Raw genomic sequence first — 14,038 nt, 5'->3', positions numbered from 1 at the left:
ATAGAAAGTAGGAAAGATTGGAGAGCGTGTACTTGCATATGAAAAGAATAAAAGACCTTTTAATAATCCAGATGAAGGAGTAATGAGTATATTCAGTAGCTTTCAAAGACAGGATTCTGATGAGATTTAACTGGACAGCTAAGGGACATCTAATGAAGTTGACAAATGCAAAGCAATGCAGATGTGATGGTAAAAAACCCCAAGTTGTTCTTCCTAAATTAAGCATATGAAAGCTTAATGTAGGAAACTTAAAAGCACTGCAACATCCTGGGCAGCTCATTCCATCTGCTGAATGAGAAGAAATACTAAAAAAAAAAAAGACAAAACATTGAGAAACAAAATGCAACTTTTATTGTTTGACAAAGTCTGAAAGCATGAAAATTCCATTACAGAAATCAATATTGCAGCTTCGTGTAGAGTCTTTACCTATGTTACTTGCAAAATTATATCACTGGAATAGAAGAGGACCAAAAAAAATCAGAGTGAAGGATCACAAGCCAAGAAGAACTTTGCAGTCAGGACTGATTAGCTCAGCTATAGACCCTCTAGCTTATGTACAAGGAAAACAATGGTCAATGTAATACCATTGTACTTGACTTGTCAATTCTTTAACCTCTTCTAATATCATAGAAGTTTAATAATTTGGTTGAGTAAGAAGAAATATAAACTCTGATCTTAACTCAGAGCAAGTGGTGGTCAGATCTCAGCAATGGTAACGCCACCAGTTCAGATCATAAGCTGAAAAAGGGTGTCTGTAGCTCATTGATATCCATCTATGAAAATCTGTCGAGATGTCAGCCAACAGGCCAATTGTTTATCCATTGCAGCACATTTTATGGACTAAGACCTTTGAAGGCAAGCTGCTGTCCTCTATAAGATACAGAGCCTTTCAAAATCATATCTATTGCTGTTTTAAATAAGAATTATCTTTGATATTACAAAGCCACAGAGAGTAAGTTTGTAGGTAAAGTTCCAGGACGTAAGAGTTGGACTTAACTGAATTGCTTAGTGAAAAAAGGATTCTACAGAAAGACATGAGATTACTTTATCCGCTACGGTCTTATGCTGAATGGATCTCTGCTTTGAATGTACCAAGTAGTCAAGACAACTGCTACCACTAGCAGACTTCGCACTATTAAGAACAGTGTAACTTAAATAAAGCAAATGCAGTTCTGGTCAGACAAGCACAAGAAAGGAAGATGTGCAGCTATATGGATACTTACCACACGATAGTTTAGAGCCTGTTTACGACTGGCAGTCCTAGCACACAACAATGGCTCCTCCAGTAAGTCCTCATTTAGACAAACAGCTGTGCTAGGGTTTATTCCAACTCTAAAAACCCCAGACAACACACACTAATGATCAGGCTTCTTTATGGAATTAGATATCTTCCACAAAGACGCAAAATAATACGTACATGTATATGTGCTAGAACACATGAGCATATGCAGCACTGAAGTTATGCAGATGCTGTAAGTCAAATTTGGAAACAGACTCCATAAGAGTGCACTACATAAAAAAGCAAAAACAGCTGGTAAAAGTAAGTAGAAAAATACAAAAGGGCTTACACATTCCATCACCTATTACGTACATTAATCTAATTTAAAGTACTGCTCAAAAAGTATAGTATGGTTGTAAATATTAAATGCTAGATTTTATATACTAAGTAATGATGTGTTTGTCTGTCCTTTCAGGAAATGGTGAGCACAGAAATTCAGGCTGTAAGCACAGTTGTCCTTTGATGCTGTACAAAGCTTTCCAAGCATATCGGCTTGTGCATCTGCAGACTGCCACACTAGGATGCTGGAAAGCAGCTTACTAGTGGTTGCGTAGAGTCTGCCCTTAAATCCTGGTTAAACCTAGCAAATGCATGTTGATTAGACTCACAAGATGACACTTACACTGCCTGTCCTTCTTTGGGCAGCTAGAATAAAGTGAGTTACTTATTTCACAGCCTTTTTGAATCATATATACTATTTTCTAGCCATCTACTTCATTTCCTAAACCACTTGGAATTCTTCATTAAAAAAATAAACGGGTCCTGGAAAGAGCAGTCTGTGGCTTCACCCTGTCAGGCTACAGTGACATAAAAAGCATTGCTCTATAAAAACATGCATTATTATTGCCAACAAAATTCTGGTTTGGCATGTATGCTGATCCTAGTTACTTTTAATGGCAAAACCTCCAAAGAGAAAAGGATATAACGAAAAAATGAAGGTCAAAGAGAGTTTAAATACACCAGAATAGGAGAGATACTTAAAATATGGCATTTACAAAAGAAATACTGCAGTTTAGCAGCATGAAGTATTTCTTACTGAATAATTCAAGAGACTCTGGTTCAGAACCCTAACCTAAGTGCTAATTAGCCACAGCAACATACTTACTTTCAACAAAAATATAAAATAAGTTCTAATTAATGACCATTTCCAGTAGCAAAAGATGAAGTTCTCTAATTTATCTCTGAAAAAAGACACTAGAAGAGAAACAAAATGAAAGGGGAGCTTTAAAAGAAAAAAGCATTTCAAAGGCTAGATTCCTGCGGGCATTTCAGTGCCTAGGGCATGCTGCTCTGGTTAGCCCTTGGAACTCATCATTGCAAGAGTGAAATTATTATTTCTCTTTAGGAGAAATCTCTTCTACGCCAGTAAACACAGAATAAAACTTGTACGTTTTCTAAATTGAGGTATGCGTACATTTGGACTGAGAAAGCAGCATACCAGAAGCCATATATTATTTTTTAACTAAAAAAGGGACAAACTGAGTGTGCGTAATTCTTTGAAACTGAGTTGAGAAACTCCTCTAGCAGCTGATTACTACAGCACCACTCTGCTACAACATGTTTTTGCAGTTTAGTACATCACACTATTTCACAACTGGAAAGTAAGGGGATACTAGAGCTATTTATAGAACTTAGAAAATTTGATAGCACAGAGCAGAAGGTCACTAAATCATGGATAAACAGAGAAAGGTTTCTTAATGGGAATTATAGTGTGCTCAGTAAAACTGCTTCCACTGTTATCGGCCATATAATCTACAATACTTATTTGAATCAAATTACAAATCCAACAGTAATACAACAAATAAACTCTAGCTAATAAGCCGTAAGATTTCAACTGAATGCTTCCATTAAACATACATATATAATCTACCTTCAAATTAAATGGCACCTGACTCATGCATTTTATTGTTCTAAATAGTGGAGTCACACCAGCAGAATATTTTCATAATAATGCTAGAACTGTTTTATTAACTTGTGTTCTGTGCACGTTCGAAGTGATTAGCAGTACTGATCAAGGATGCAGAAGGACAGATGTTTAATTGGCAGTAAGAACACAACAGTGAATTCTCAGTTGTCAAGTTTCAGGCAGAGTTCAAGAGAAATACATGCCCATAGCTAAAGCTGAGTCTCATTACTGAGTATTAAATGCCTATTTAAGACCTCCTTGATTAGTGAAGTATTGAAGCTTATTTATTCTCATCCCAGAACCTTAGTTTACTTCTGATTTAGGTACATAGGAATGCAAAGATAGATCTTTATAAGAAGGAGGTAGTCTCTATTAAAAATCTGCAAGTCATGAGGATGATTTACATTTGAGAGCATCAAGGTATTGTGTGTGGACTCAGCTGAAACTCAGATGTGAGCTCTTCCCTGCAACATCTCTCAGCAACAACACAACATCATAATCATGCCACACTAGTCTGCTTGCAAGTATGCTTTTCCTTTAAAGAGACATTTGCCTTATAATTTCCAGCAACCTATTAAAATTTAAAAAAAAAATTCATTTCAGGGATACAACTATAGATATTACTGCGATCTTCTTCCTGTATTTACTTCTTTGCATTCATATTATCACAATCTTTCTACCTTCCCTAGCATCTGTTTAAGTATTTGCATATTTTGTCATACAATATAACCAAAATAAAATCTCCACATCCCTATTATTATCCATTTCCAGTATCTTCATTTCCAGTATTCGAGATGCAAACCTGGTGAAACCAGAAGCTGTACAGTGTCAGTGAGATTCTGCGAATCCTTATTTAGAAAGCTACCAGATCCTAAGAACATAATGTTCTGCTGGCTATCCCTTTCTCTGCATAGAGCTCAGCAGTCTTGCATTCAGTCATCTTCACTTCTATAAAGTGAGGTTCCATCTCTCAAAAAGGGTTGCTATGGCTGTACGCCCTTTTGACATTGAGATAGTAACTTTACAATGTATAGTGCAGTGGGGCCACTGGGACACAGTTTTCTTCTAACTATCTGAAAAAAACCCTAACATAAAAGTCTCCAGAAAAGTTTAAGAAGTTTTAGAATACAGTATATATTTGGAAAGCAGTTGAAAAATAAGTAATTTCTCATTAGTTATTTCTTTTGCTACTTATTGAGAGGGTTTTTTTCTTTTTAAACTTACCAGGCATTATAATATTGGAAAAACCTAGTTTCCTTGTTATGGATACTCCATGGGTAAACATGGATGTATACTCCCTCCTAATTTGTTCTATGTCTCCATGAAGCAACTGAAGAGAAACTGCCAGACCTGAAAATTAAGAGAAAAAACAAGGAAAGATAAGACATTCAAACAGATTATGGTCATCACTACTTCTAAAAATTATATATACTTGCAAGTACATATGCATTGCTGACAAGTCAGAAAATTCAGAGAAAGCTCAATAATAGCAAGCCAACCTACCTCAATTTTTTTATTTATTTGGGAGGGGGACCAACAACCAGAAATCAATAAATACTTGAAAACTACCACCATGAAAAAGCCTTAGCAAATTATTACTGATGTGTAACTGAACTACGATGACATGTTGGATCAAAATTATCTCAATAGGGATGGACTGGGGCCTTAATGGGAAAAAGAATTAGAAAAATGTCAATTTAGAGAAATGTCAATCAGTAATATTTGCTACCATTTCAATTTTTGACTTCCTTCAACACAATGCTGCCGTCACTGGCATGCAAGAAAAGGTGCAAACACAATGGTCCCTGTCTATGGGAGAAACATGGAATTCTTATCACAATGCATCACTTAACCTGATATAAAGTTATACAATTTATTAATCAAAATCTGAAGAAAAACTCTAATAATCAATGTTTTTCACTTAGGCACAGTCATTTAATAATGACTAAAATTACAACTTTTTCCAATATTCATCGGATTTAATCAATCATGCTCTTTCCTATGCTTGCAGTAAGACACGTAAAATGCAAGGGTGGCCATATAATCATTTTCCAATATTTATTCCTCTAGAACCAAGGAAGAATAACTTCATCTACTATATCTGCAGGATACAAATAAACTGCAAACAGTATACTTCGTTACAGCTGAGATTAACAAAAACAACAGGCATGCCTTTTGGTTATTTCAAATATAATCACTGAGACAAGTGCCAGGATGATACAGCTTGTAAAGACTAATCTTCCCTGACCTTCAACATTACTACAGCATATCACATGTCAACATACAGAACAAGGAGAAGATAAGAGCAAACTCTTCATATACACTGAACAACTTGAGATAAACAGACAACTCAGAAGAGTCATAACTAACTTTAGATTAAGCTTAAGTAGATAACACATACACACAGACTGAACAACAAGGTCATCGGTCCTTTGGGCTTTGGAAGAAATTTCCCCTACAACGATGTTATTATTTAACTGAATAAATGTATCTGAAGTTTGATGGTTCTTAAATCAGAGCTGGAAAAATCTGTACTAAGTACTACCAGTCCAGACAACTACACTAAACAGATGAGAGATCTAATTAGCATGACAGCTTCTATCTTTTTCCTCTTAACTACACTTATATTTTATTATTTTGGCAACTCCAGAGAATGTGATACTCTGACTAGACTTCCATTCTGAAAAACAGCTCACCTACACTTCTCCAATTGAGTATATAAACAAATCTTACAAGGAAAAAACATTCAGTGAAGTCTGTTCTATTTTAAGGACTGTATTTAATGCCACAGACATTAATTGTTTTGGTAATGAGAGTTTGTTCTGTGGTTTTCCAGTTAATAACTTTTAGGAAGTAGTGACAATTATTATTGGTGTAGACGAGAAAATAAACCACGCTGTGGTCAGCTAATGGTACAGGAGGTTGGTAAGAAGTCATACAGGCAAACTTCAGACTGTTAGAGCAGGTAAAAAGTTTTTCATTGCTGGATGGGATGAGCTAGGCTTGGCATAGCTCACTTAAAAATACGGATATTTAGTCCACCTCCAATCTTGTTTCTTTTATATTTTAAGACACTGTTATACATACATATGTATATTCATACCCTCATATGCCCCTATTGCACTGTTTCCTTGGAAACCTCAGAAACCATTTGCCATTGCTCCAGATCACATCAACCACAACAGCATTAATCAGATATTGTACACCGCCTGGCGCTGAGTAAAGTTATTGTGCTTTCTAAACAAAAGTTGAAGACCTTTAATCCAATTAGTAATACAGTTTTCTTTGGTTACAAATTTCACAGATTTCCTTGAAGAATTTTATTTAGCTAAAAAAATGAGGTAAATGTCAAAAAAACTCATCAATGGCAAAATAGTTTTAACTTGAGAAATAAGCCGCCTGTCAAGCATTTGAAGCACTTGCTCAGGCAAGGCGAGAAAAGTATTAGAGTTCTGTATTTCACAGAATTCATTGTTGGAAAATGAAGAGTCATCTTTTTATATCCAAAAGCATCAAGAAAATCTCTCAGTGAACACACTTAAGACACGGTTTAGTCATTTTACTAATAGTTGAAATATATCTTTGCAATATAAATGGTGTACATCTCCCAACTCTTCAGAAAAATGAAGAATATTGGATTAAAGATAGCAAAGTTACTTAAAAACATTACACGGTGAAACAGTCCAGTACAATAGGAAAGAGTGAAACTAAACCAGAGTGGAAACAGAAGATGCACAGGGAAGGAAGTCTGAAGAACTTCCAAAAACCAAGGTTTCAAGTTAACCATCTTGCCACTGAGGATCCAGCTGCCAAATGAAAAGGGAATTGACAAGAAGGAAAGCAGCAGATCTGATAAATCTGGTAAAAAAGCTATAGTTGGGAGCATATGGACTTTATATAATCAACGAAAAGGCGGTGATCCCCAGTGAAGCGTTCTGATTGCTCTCTCAAAGCTCCACCAATTTTGCAAGGAACCGAGGCCCCACTGCATTAAGGGCCTAAAATCAGAATATGCATACTGTTACTGAGGTGTGATACTCAAGCTACAGAGTAGGTTGCTTGAATTCAGTACAATTCAGAATTTGTTACATTCAGTAATGGGCAAAAGGAACACACTGTACAGGAAAAATCAGGAACTTAGTCCTAATGAAAGTCATAACAGTCTAAAGAATTATTTTTGGTCCATTTACAATGATACTGGCACACTCCAAACAAAATACTGTTAAAATGACCTATATACATACAATCTTTCCAGTATCTACCCCTTGCTCACCCTTCCACTGCCCCTCTGGGGTCTTAAGATGAATGCTTTCAACCTGGGAAGGTGGGGTATGGTGACCAAGTGATCAGCATCCCAAGTCCTCTGCCACGAGGAGTAGGATGTTGCCTGTTTCTTCTTTCTCTCTCTCTAGGCTCCTCTTGGAGTAATTTTTATGTTTGTTAATGTGCTTTACACCTTGTTATTTCTTCACTGGCCTGCAAGTCCAAATTACATCTTCAGTCATCATATATGATGTGTTTTATATATGCCACATATCTGTTGTTTGTTCTCTTTGTTTCCCCTAAAATTGGTTTTCTTCTGCTCTCAAGGTCACGCAAGGCCTCAGTTATGGACACATGTCACTACTCTTCTATGTTCCATTTTAGTCTACGGTTATAGCTAGCTAACTGATAGTTATAACTACATGTTATAACTATCTATTAAATACAAAGCATATATACCAAAGTGGGTTGCACCACACAACTGTACAAAGCTAAGCAAGAGCTAAAATAAAGTCAATATAATTTAATAGTTTGTCATTAGATAAATGCTTTTACAAGTCAGAACAAATCTCCAGGCAGGCCAAGACAAATCCAGCCAGCCAAAACCAGACAGGTAATGAGGACTGTCTTGTCAGCTAAGCACAAAGCCTGCGGCCAGTTACAAGCCACAGCAATCCCATATTTATGGGTCTATAAAAATACAATACACTTGCCAAAGAAACTAGACACCCATCATGACTGAGCAACCATGCATCTGGAATAAAAGTCATGGGGAAGAGGTTCTGTAAAAAGATGGAATAATTCACATTTTACAAGGAACTAAAATTCGTATCCTTATTATAAATCAAGTTACCTGACAACTAACGTCATTTAAAACATGCTGACACGTCACAGAGCAATTCAGATTTCAGAAGAATGCACATTCAATGGAGGTGAAGAGGGACTCCCTCAGACACAGTGCAAAACAGAGCGGAATGAAGAGGAACCTACTAGTTGAGACACCACCTTCCTCACCAAAATGAAACCAGAATTTTGCATATCATAATGGCCAGAAAGCCACTGAGCTCAATGTGAAAGTGATGAAAGCTATGTGTATGGAGAAAAAAATGATAGGGTGGAGCGGAAACATTACTGCTCCTAGAAAGGAAGTTTTAATCACCGGACAGTAATGAGACAGGGCCAAGGCGGAGCAGGCTTGCAAAGAATTTGGTCAGCAGCCAGTCTGGGAGAGATGGAGAAGACGCTCAAGGAAAAGGAATGCAATCAAAACAATGCAGAGATATTCTTTTTGTATAAGGAGATAGAAAGTTAATTCATTAAAATTTCTCCTATGGAAACATGAATACCTTTTCTGTCATATAACAAAAGTAATATCCTTTAGTTTTAATTTATTCCACTCTGATGATGTATGTCAACATCAGTTCTTTCTCATCTCATTTCATGCGCTAGACAATAAAATTGCCAGCTTTAGAAAAAATTAGAGCATTCCTGATGGAACAGCTGTGCACAGACAAATCAAACAGAAAACTGCAACATGCCACCGCACACTGCATCTGACTGTGGCCGATATGACCATCACAGCACCTATGAGACCTAGAATCTATCCAAAACTTCATAACTATAAATTTTCCATTTCTAGAACATTAGGAGCTAAAACATAGCAATGAAAATTATTATCCAGTCTCTGAAGGACTGGCACATTTTCTTTAATTAGGTACATAGTATAGCTTTGTCCCCTCAGAAAAAAAATTCAAATTACGTCCCTAGTGGTAATTATAACATCTTGTGTTAGCTATTATTCTGTATTTACTCCAGTTTTGAAAATATTACTACAAAGCTCTGTGTGCAAATGCAAACAGATCTGCTTTTATTTATTTTGCAAGCACATGAAATTTCTCACGATTAACTGGTACCATAGTTCACCACAGATTATTTTTATCATTCAGATGAAAGAGAATACAGAAAATTGACAAGTTGCTGAATAAGCATTCCAGATTCTTGACAGATGTGTCATTTTACCTTAAAATAGCTTTTATACTGCATTATTGATTTCTGCATTTAGTTATGACAAAAGGCAACTGTTCATTACACTTACAGACCACTTATTTGCATTTGAGCTTCCGGGGAGAGGGGAAAGCATTTACATTCAGCTTCTATCTCTGGCAGCAGAGAATCCTAGATCATATTAAGAAGAAAATGCCTAGCAGCTGCTCAGGAAGCTGATAGAAAAAAACCAACACCAAACCTCAGACAGAATGCTATTCAGCACTGTTTGTATTTTAAGAAAGGTAATAAAATAAGGCATCTGTCCAAATAAAGCTGCCTAAAGGTATTCAAAGTATTCTGAAAGCATACAGGTGTTCCCATTTCTGGTAGTCTTTAAAGTGTCTGAATTATCACTGCAAAGATAAAACCAGTAGATTTCCACATTGTTACTGGCAAACAAAAGACTTATTGATTTAATGTGATCTGGGAAAAATAACTGTATAAATCTTGTACAATTTGGCTACAGCAAAATCTATGTAATAAAACCCACAAATTACAGTCTGGGAACAGATAGGAAAAAAAAAAAGGAGAGGTAGATTCAATCCTTGCTGGCCTTGTTAAAGACTTGGTTGTGATTACTTTGAATTATCAAAAGGAACCTGCAAACTCTTTCTCTTTTCCTCAGCTTTAAATTCTGTTTTTTTAGCTGAGTAAATAGAATGCAAGAAAAACAGCCTTTGTAAATATTTGACAACTTTCTTGGAGCTCATGAATTAAATGAGCTCCTGTACTGAAGGCTTTTGTCAGAAATGCTCTCAAGTGTGGAAAGTTTTTTCTTCTTCACATTGAACATAAACACTTAAATGCAAATAGCATTATATCATCACAAGAAAACTGGCTTGGAATTTCTTTACAGGGGACATGGTAGAGCCTCAAGTATTTCTTGCCAGAACCACTGTAGGATGAAAGGACCAGAAGGCTAAATGACCATTATAAGCATCTAGTCTAACCTCCTTATACAGACAATAAAGATCTCCGCAATAATTTATCCAATTCTTACCTTGGTAAGCCCACTGATGCCCTTTTCTATCAACAATACACACAGCATGTCAATACCCATTTTCCACACAACATTGTTGTATTACAAGGTTGAAACATCTTGCTCAAAAATTTTTAAAGTTACATTTTCACATACTGTTTTGTCATATACCAATACTAATAAGAGTATTAGGCAGTGCACAAAATACACAATTTTACAATTATAAGTCTTTTATATTGCTTCTAGTGAAAACAACAGACAAAAGATTCCAGGGAAACACCTGTTATTTTCCACTTCATGAGTGCAGCTCTGCAATGCAGCCAGCTTTCACACCACTGAATTAGAAATTTATCTACTTATATTCCAGTTCTGTGTCTTATTTCAAATAAACAGTCAACGTTTAACTGGGACCTAAAGAAAGTTTTAAAAACAAATCCCCACCAACTTAAAAGCCCAGGTAACATTTGTAATTAATTTGTAAATATAACCCTTGAAGGCATTAAAATCATGCATATATGTTCTATAATTCCTCTTTTGAAGTAGTCTTTTTATCCTTTCAGTGGATAAAGGAAGTCAACAACACTATTTAACAGTAACAAGCAGAATGAATTTTTGGAAAAGGCTTATAAAAACCTCACTGCTAAGACATAACCCAACTCCAAGATGGAAATATGAGCCAGCTGTTCTCATTATTTAGCCTTAGCTATGAACGTCCAGGTTTAAATGGGGTGCCATTTCAATCATGTGCAGAACTAGTGTGGCCAGCAGGACTAGGGAAGAGATCGTCCCCCTCTACTGTGCACTGGTGAGGCCACACCTTGAGCACTGTGTTCAGTTTTGGGCCCCTCACTACAAGAATGATGTTGAGGTGCTGGAGTGTGTCCAGAGAAGGGCAATGAAGCTGGTGAAGGGTCTGGAGCACAAGTCCTGTGAGAAGCGGCTGAGGGAACTGGGGTTATTTAGCCTGGAGAAGAGGAGGCTGAGGGGAGACCTTATTGCTCCCTACAACTACCTGAAAGGAGGTTGTAGCCACGTGGGTGTTGGTCTCTTCTCCCAAGTAACAAGTGATAGGACAAGAGGAACTGGCCTCAAGTTGTGCCAGGGGAGGTTTAGATTGGATATTAGGAAAAATTTCTTTACTGAAAGGGTTGTCAAGCATGGGAACAGACTGCCCAGGGGCGTGGTGGAGTCACCATCCCTGGAGGTATTTAAAACACGCATAGATGTGGTGCTTAGGGACATGGTTTAGTGGTTGGACTTGGCAGTGCTAGGTTTACAGTTGGATTCAGTCTTAAAGGTCTTTTCCAACCTAAATGATTCTATGATTCTATAATCACACTACTGAGATGAACAGCAAGTCCTGGCTTCTACCGGATATAAGGTGTCCCTGACAGCATCACCATGGCACGTTTTTCGTTCTTTTAGCAACACCCCAGAGCACAGTATGACTTTAGTTTTGTTAGAGCCCTCATCTCCAGCACAGTCTACATCATGCTACATGAAGGACACTTACAGATAACTACACTAAAATCCATCTTGAACTTGATTTTTGGAGTCCTTATGATAAACCCACAACTTTCACAGATGACAACACCACAAGCTCGAACTGCTGTAAAAACATACCAAATCACATCTGACTGGTCTGTAAGTCTGCCATCTTTAAGAATTAATATCTTTCCAGGCTGGATATATTACATAATATATTATATGCTAGATTAGGCTACAAATTTTAAAAATTTGGTTACTCCTGAATTTGGGAAAAGGGCTTTACATTAGATTGTTGAGCAATATCATCCACTCTGGAAAAAGTACTTGAAAAAGTAAAGTTCTACAAATCCTTGTCTAAAAATCTGCTCTAAAACTGGCTTTTTTATATGTCAAAGTTGTCATTCAGGGCCAAAGGATCTTGAACAACAATTTATGTGCAAAATTCTCTATACATTTAATCTTTCAGCTTTAGCATTTGTTGAGAACAAAAAAGAATGCCTTATTTCATTGTGTACTTAGTGAAGCACATATGAGCATTATTCTTATTTTTAATGTATTTCAAATAGCAGCCTTCAGTGACAACTAATTCTTAAACACATCAAAATGGAACACACATAATCTCCTTGTCACAAAACCTAACAGACATTAAAACTGACATTAATAAATTGTCACAGAACTACAGTAATTAAACAAATGCATTTGCTGTTTAAATGTTAGTGAGGTGTAGATACAAGATACATTCCAGAGCACCACTGACATCTGTGGACTCTGCTGAGAAAAGACAAACACCAGAGAACTTATCTATGATTAATCATATGACCAGGAGTTACCCAAAAGTTAGGTACCTCATTCTGTTCTATTTTCTCTGTTGAGTACATGTTACTACCCCTGCTCTCATTCCTCCTCATTTTCTACTAGCCATTGCTCCACTCAGTTCTCCACTGTGAGCCTACACCTCCTTTTTATGGCTAACAACTATATTTGCTACTATATCAGCAGGGAATGCACATTTTGTTTCCCATCTGACATTTCTCACACTGATTCACAGGAAGAAGCTACCCTTGCAACAACTCTGAGTGGGGTAACGCTGTGAACTGCTGGTGGAGTGTCATGCAAACATAATCACACTACTTCTTGTATCTAGAACACACTGTAAGTTACCACAGCTCTGTTCCTAGAAATATTGCACCCTAAACTTATACTGAGCTACCAGTTCCCTGCTGTATTTGATCTCTTGTAGCTTTTTATCATACAAAGTGTGGAAAAACGATGCTCCTCAGTTCTCTCACTTCATAGGGCCTCTGCAGTTTCTCCACTGCAAAGTAAATAATGACTCTAACAGGCTTCCCCCTCCAAATCAAGGAATTTGTAAGCCAAAGCTTGCTTTTTCTGAAATAGAAAAAACAGACAAAGTATATGGTTTTTCACCTGTTTAACTTCTCAATGTTTGACAGTAACCATGGAGAAAAGATATTAATTAGAGTGCCAAGAGGCTGTTGCATGCAGGTAAATAGGCGGGGGAAGACATCCTGCCCCAAAACAGATACCACTGTTCCTATCCACCTGCCTCCACTGCCATACTTGTCTTACAACTTGCACCTTGTCAGATGAGTTTGTGCATTGGGCTGGTCTGTCTCGTCCCTTCTCTGAGTCTTATATGACCACTGAGCTAGACTGAGATTTTAGTGACACATACACTGGGGGAAAAAAAACCCCAAACCATATGAGGTAACAATAGTTCCCTAAAACCAAGGATGTTTGCTTTATAAAACTTACTTTGGTCTGGTTGAATTAAAAAGATAGCAGTGTAATAAAATTTGCCTTTGAACGAGCAACCTCACTGAACTTCAAAAAAGTTAGATCCCACTTTGAAGTTGGTTCCTCTTTGAACTGGTGCTGGAACACATAACCTCCTGAGGACCCTTCCAACCTAACTTACTCTATGATTTGATGACTAACTTTCCCCCTAATGTGCCAGTTTGTCCTTCCACATGATGGGATTCTTGGCAAACTTCTGTCAACAATATGGGCTTCAAGTCCTCCATGCTTCAATCAGGGCATTATGCATTTGCCCATT

The 14,038-nt window shown here is 37.0% G+C and overlaps 1 protein-coding gene across 2 annotated transcripts in view; it reads right to left on the bottom strand.

Annotated features, from left to right (window-relative positions):
* DOCK4 (dedicator of cytokinesis 4) overlaps window positions 1-14,038 on the bottom strand; it is a 259,671-nt gene that overhangs the window by 109,651 nt on the left and 135,982 nt on the right. For both annotated transcript variants that reach the window (XM_075744140.1, XM_075744149.1), the window contains exon 13: window positions 4,410-4,535. In XM_075744140.1, the coding sequence (XP_075600255.1) occupies window positions 4,410-4,535 (126 nt within the window). The remainder of the gene's footprint in view (window positions 1-4,409; window positions 4,536-14,038) is intronic.

The sequence above is a fragment of the Balearica regulorum genome, chromosome 1 (assembly GCF_011004875.1).
Source record: "Balearica regulorum gibbericeps isolate bBalReg1 chromosome 1, bBalReg1.pri, whole genome shotgun sequence".
NCBI lineage: Eukaryota > Metazoa > Chordata > Aves > Gruiformes > Gruidae > Balearica > Balearica regulorum.
The sequence above is the reverse complement of the archived record's forward strand: the minus strand, read 5'-3'. Positions and strand labels throughout refer to the sequence as shown.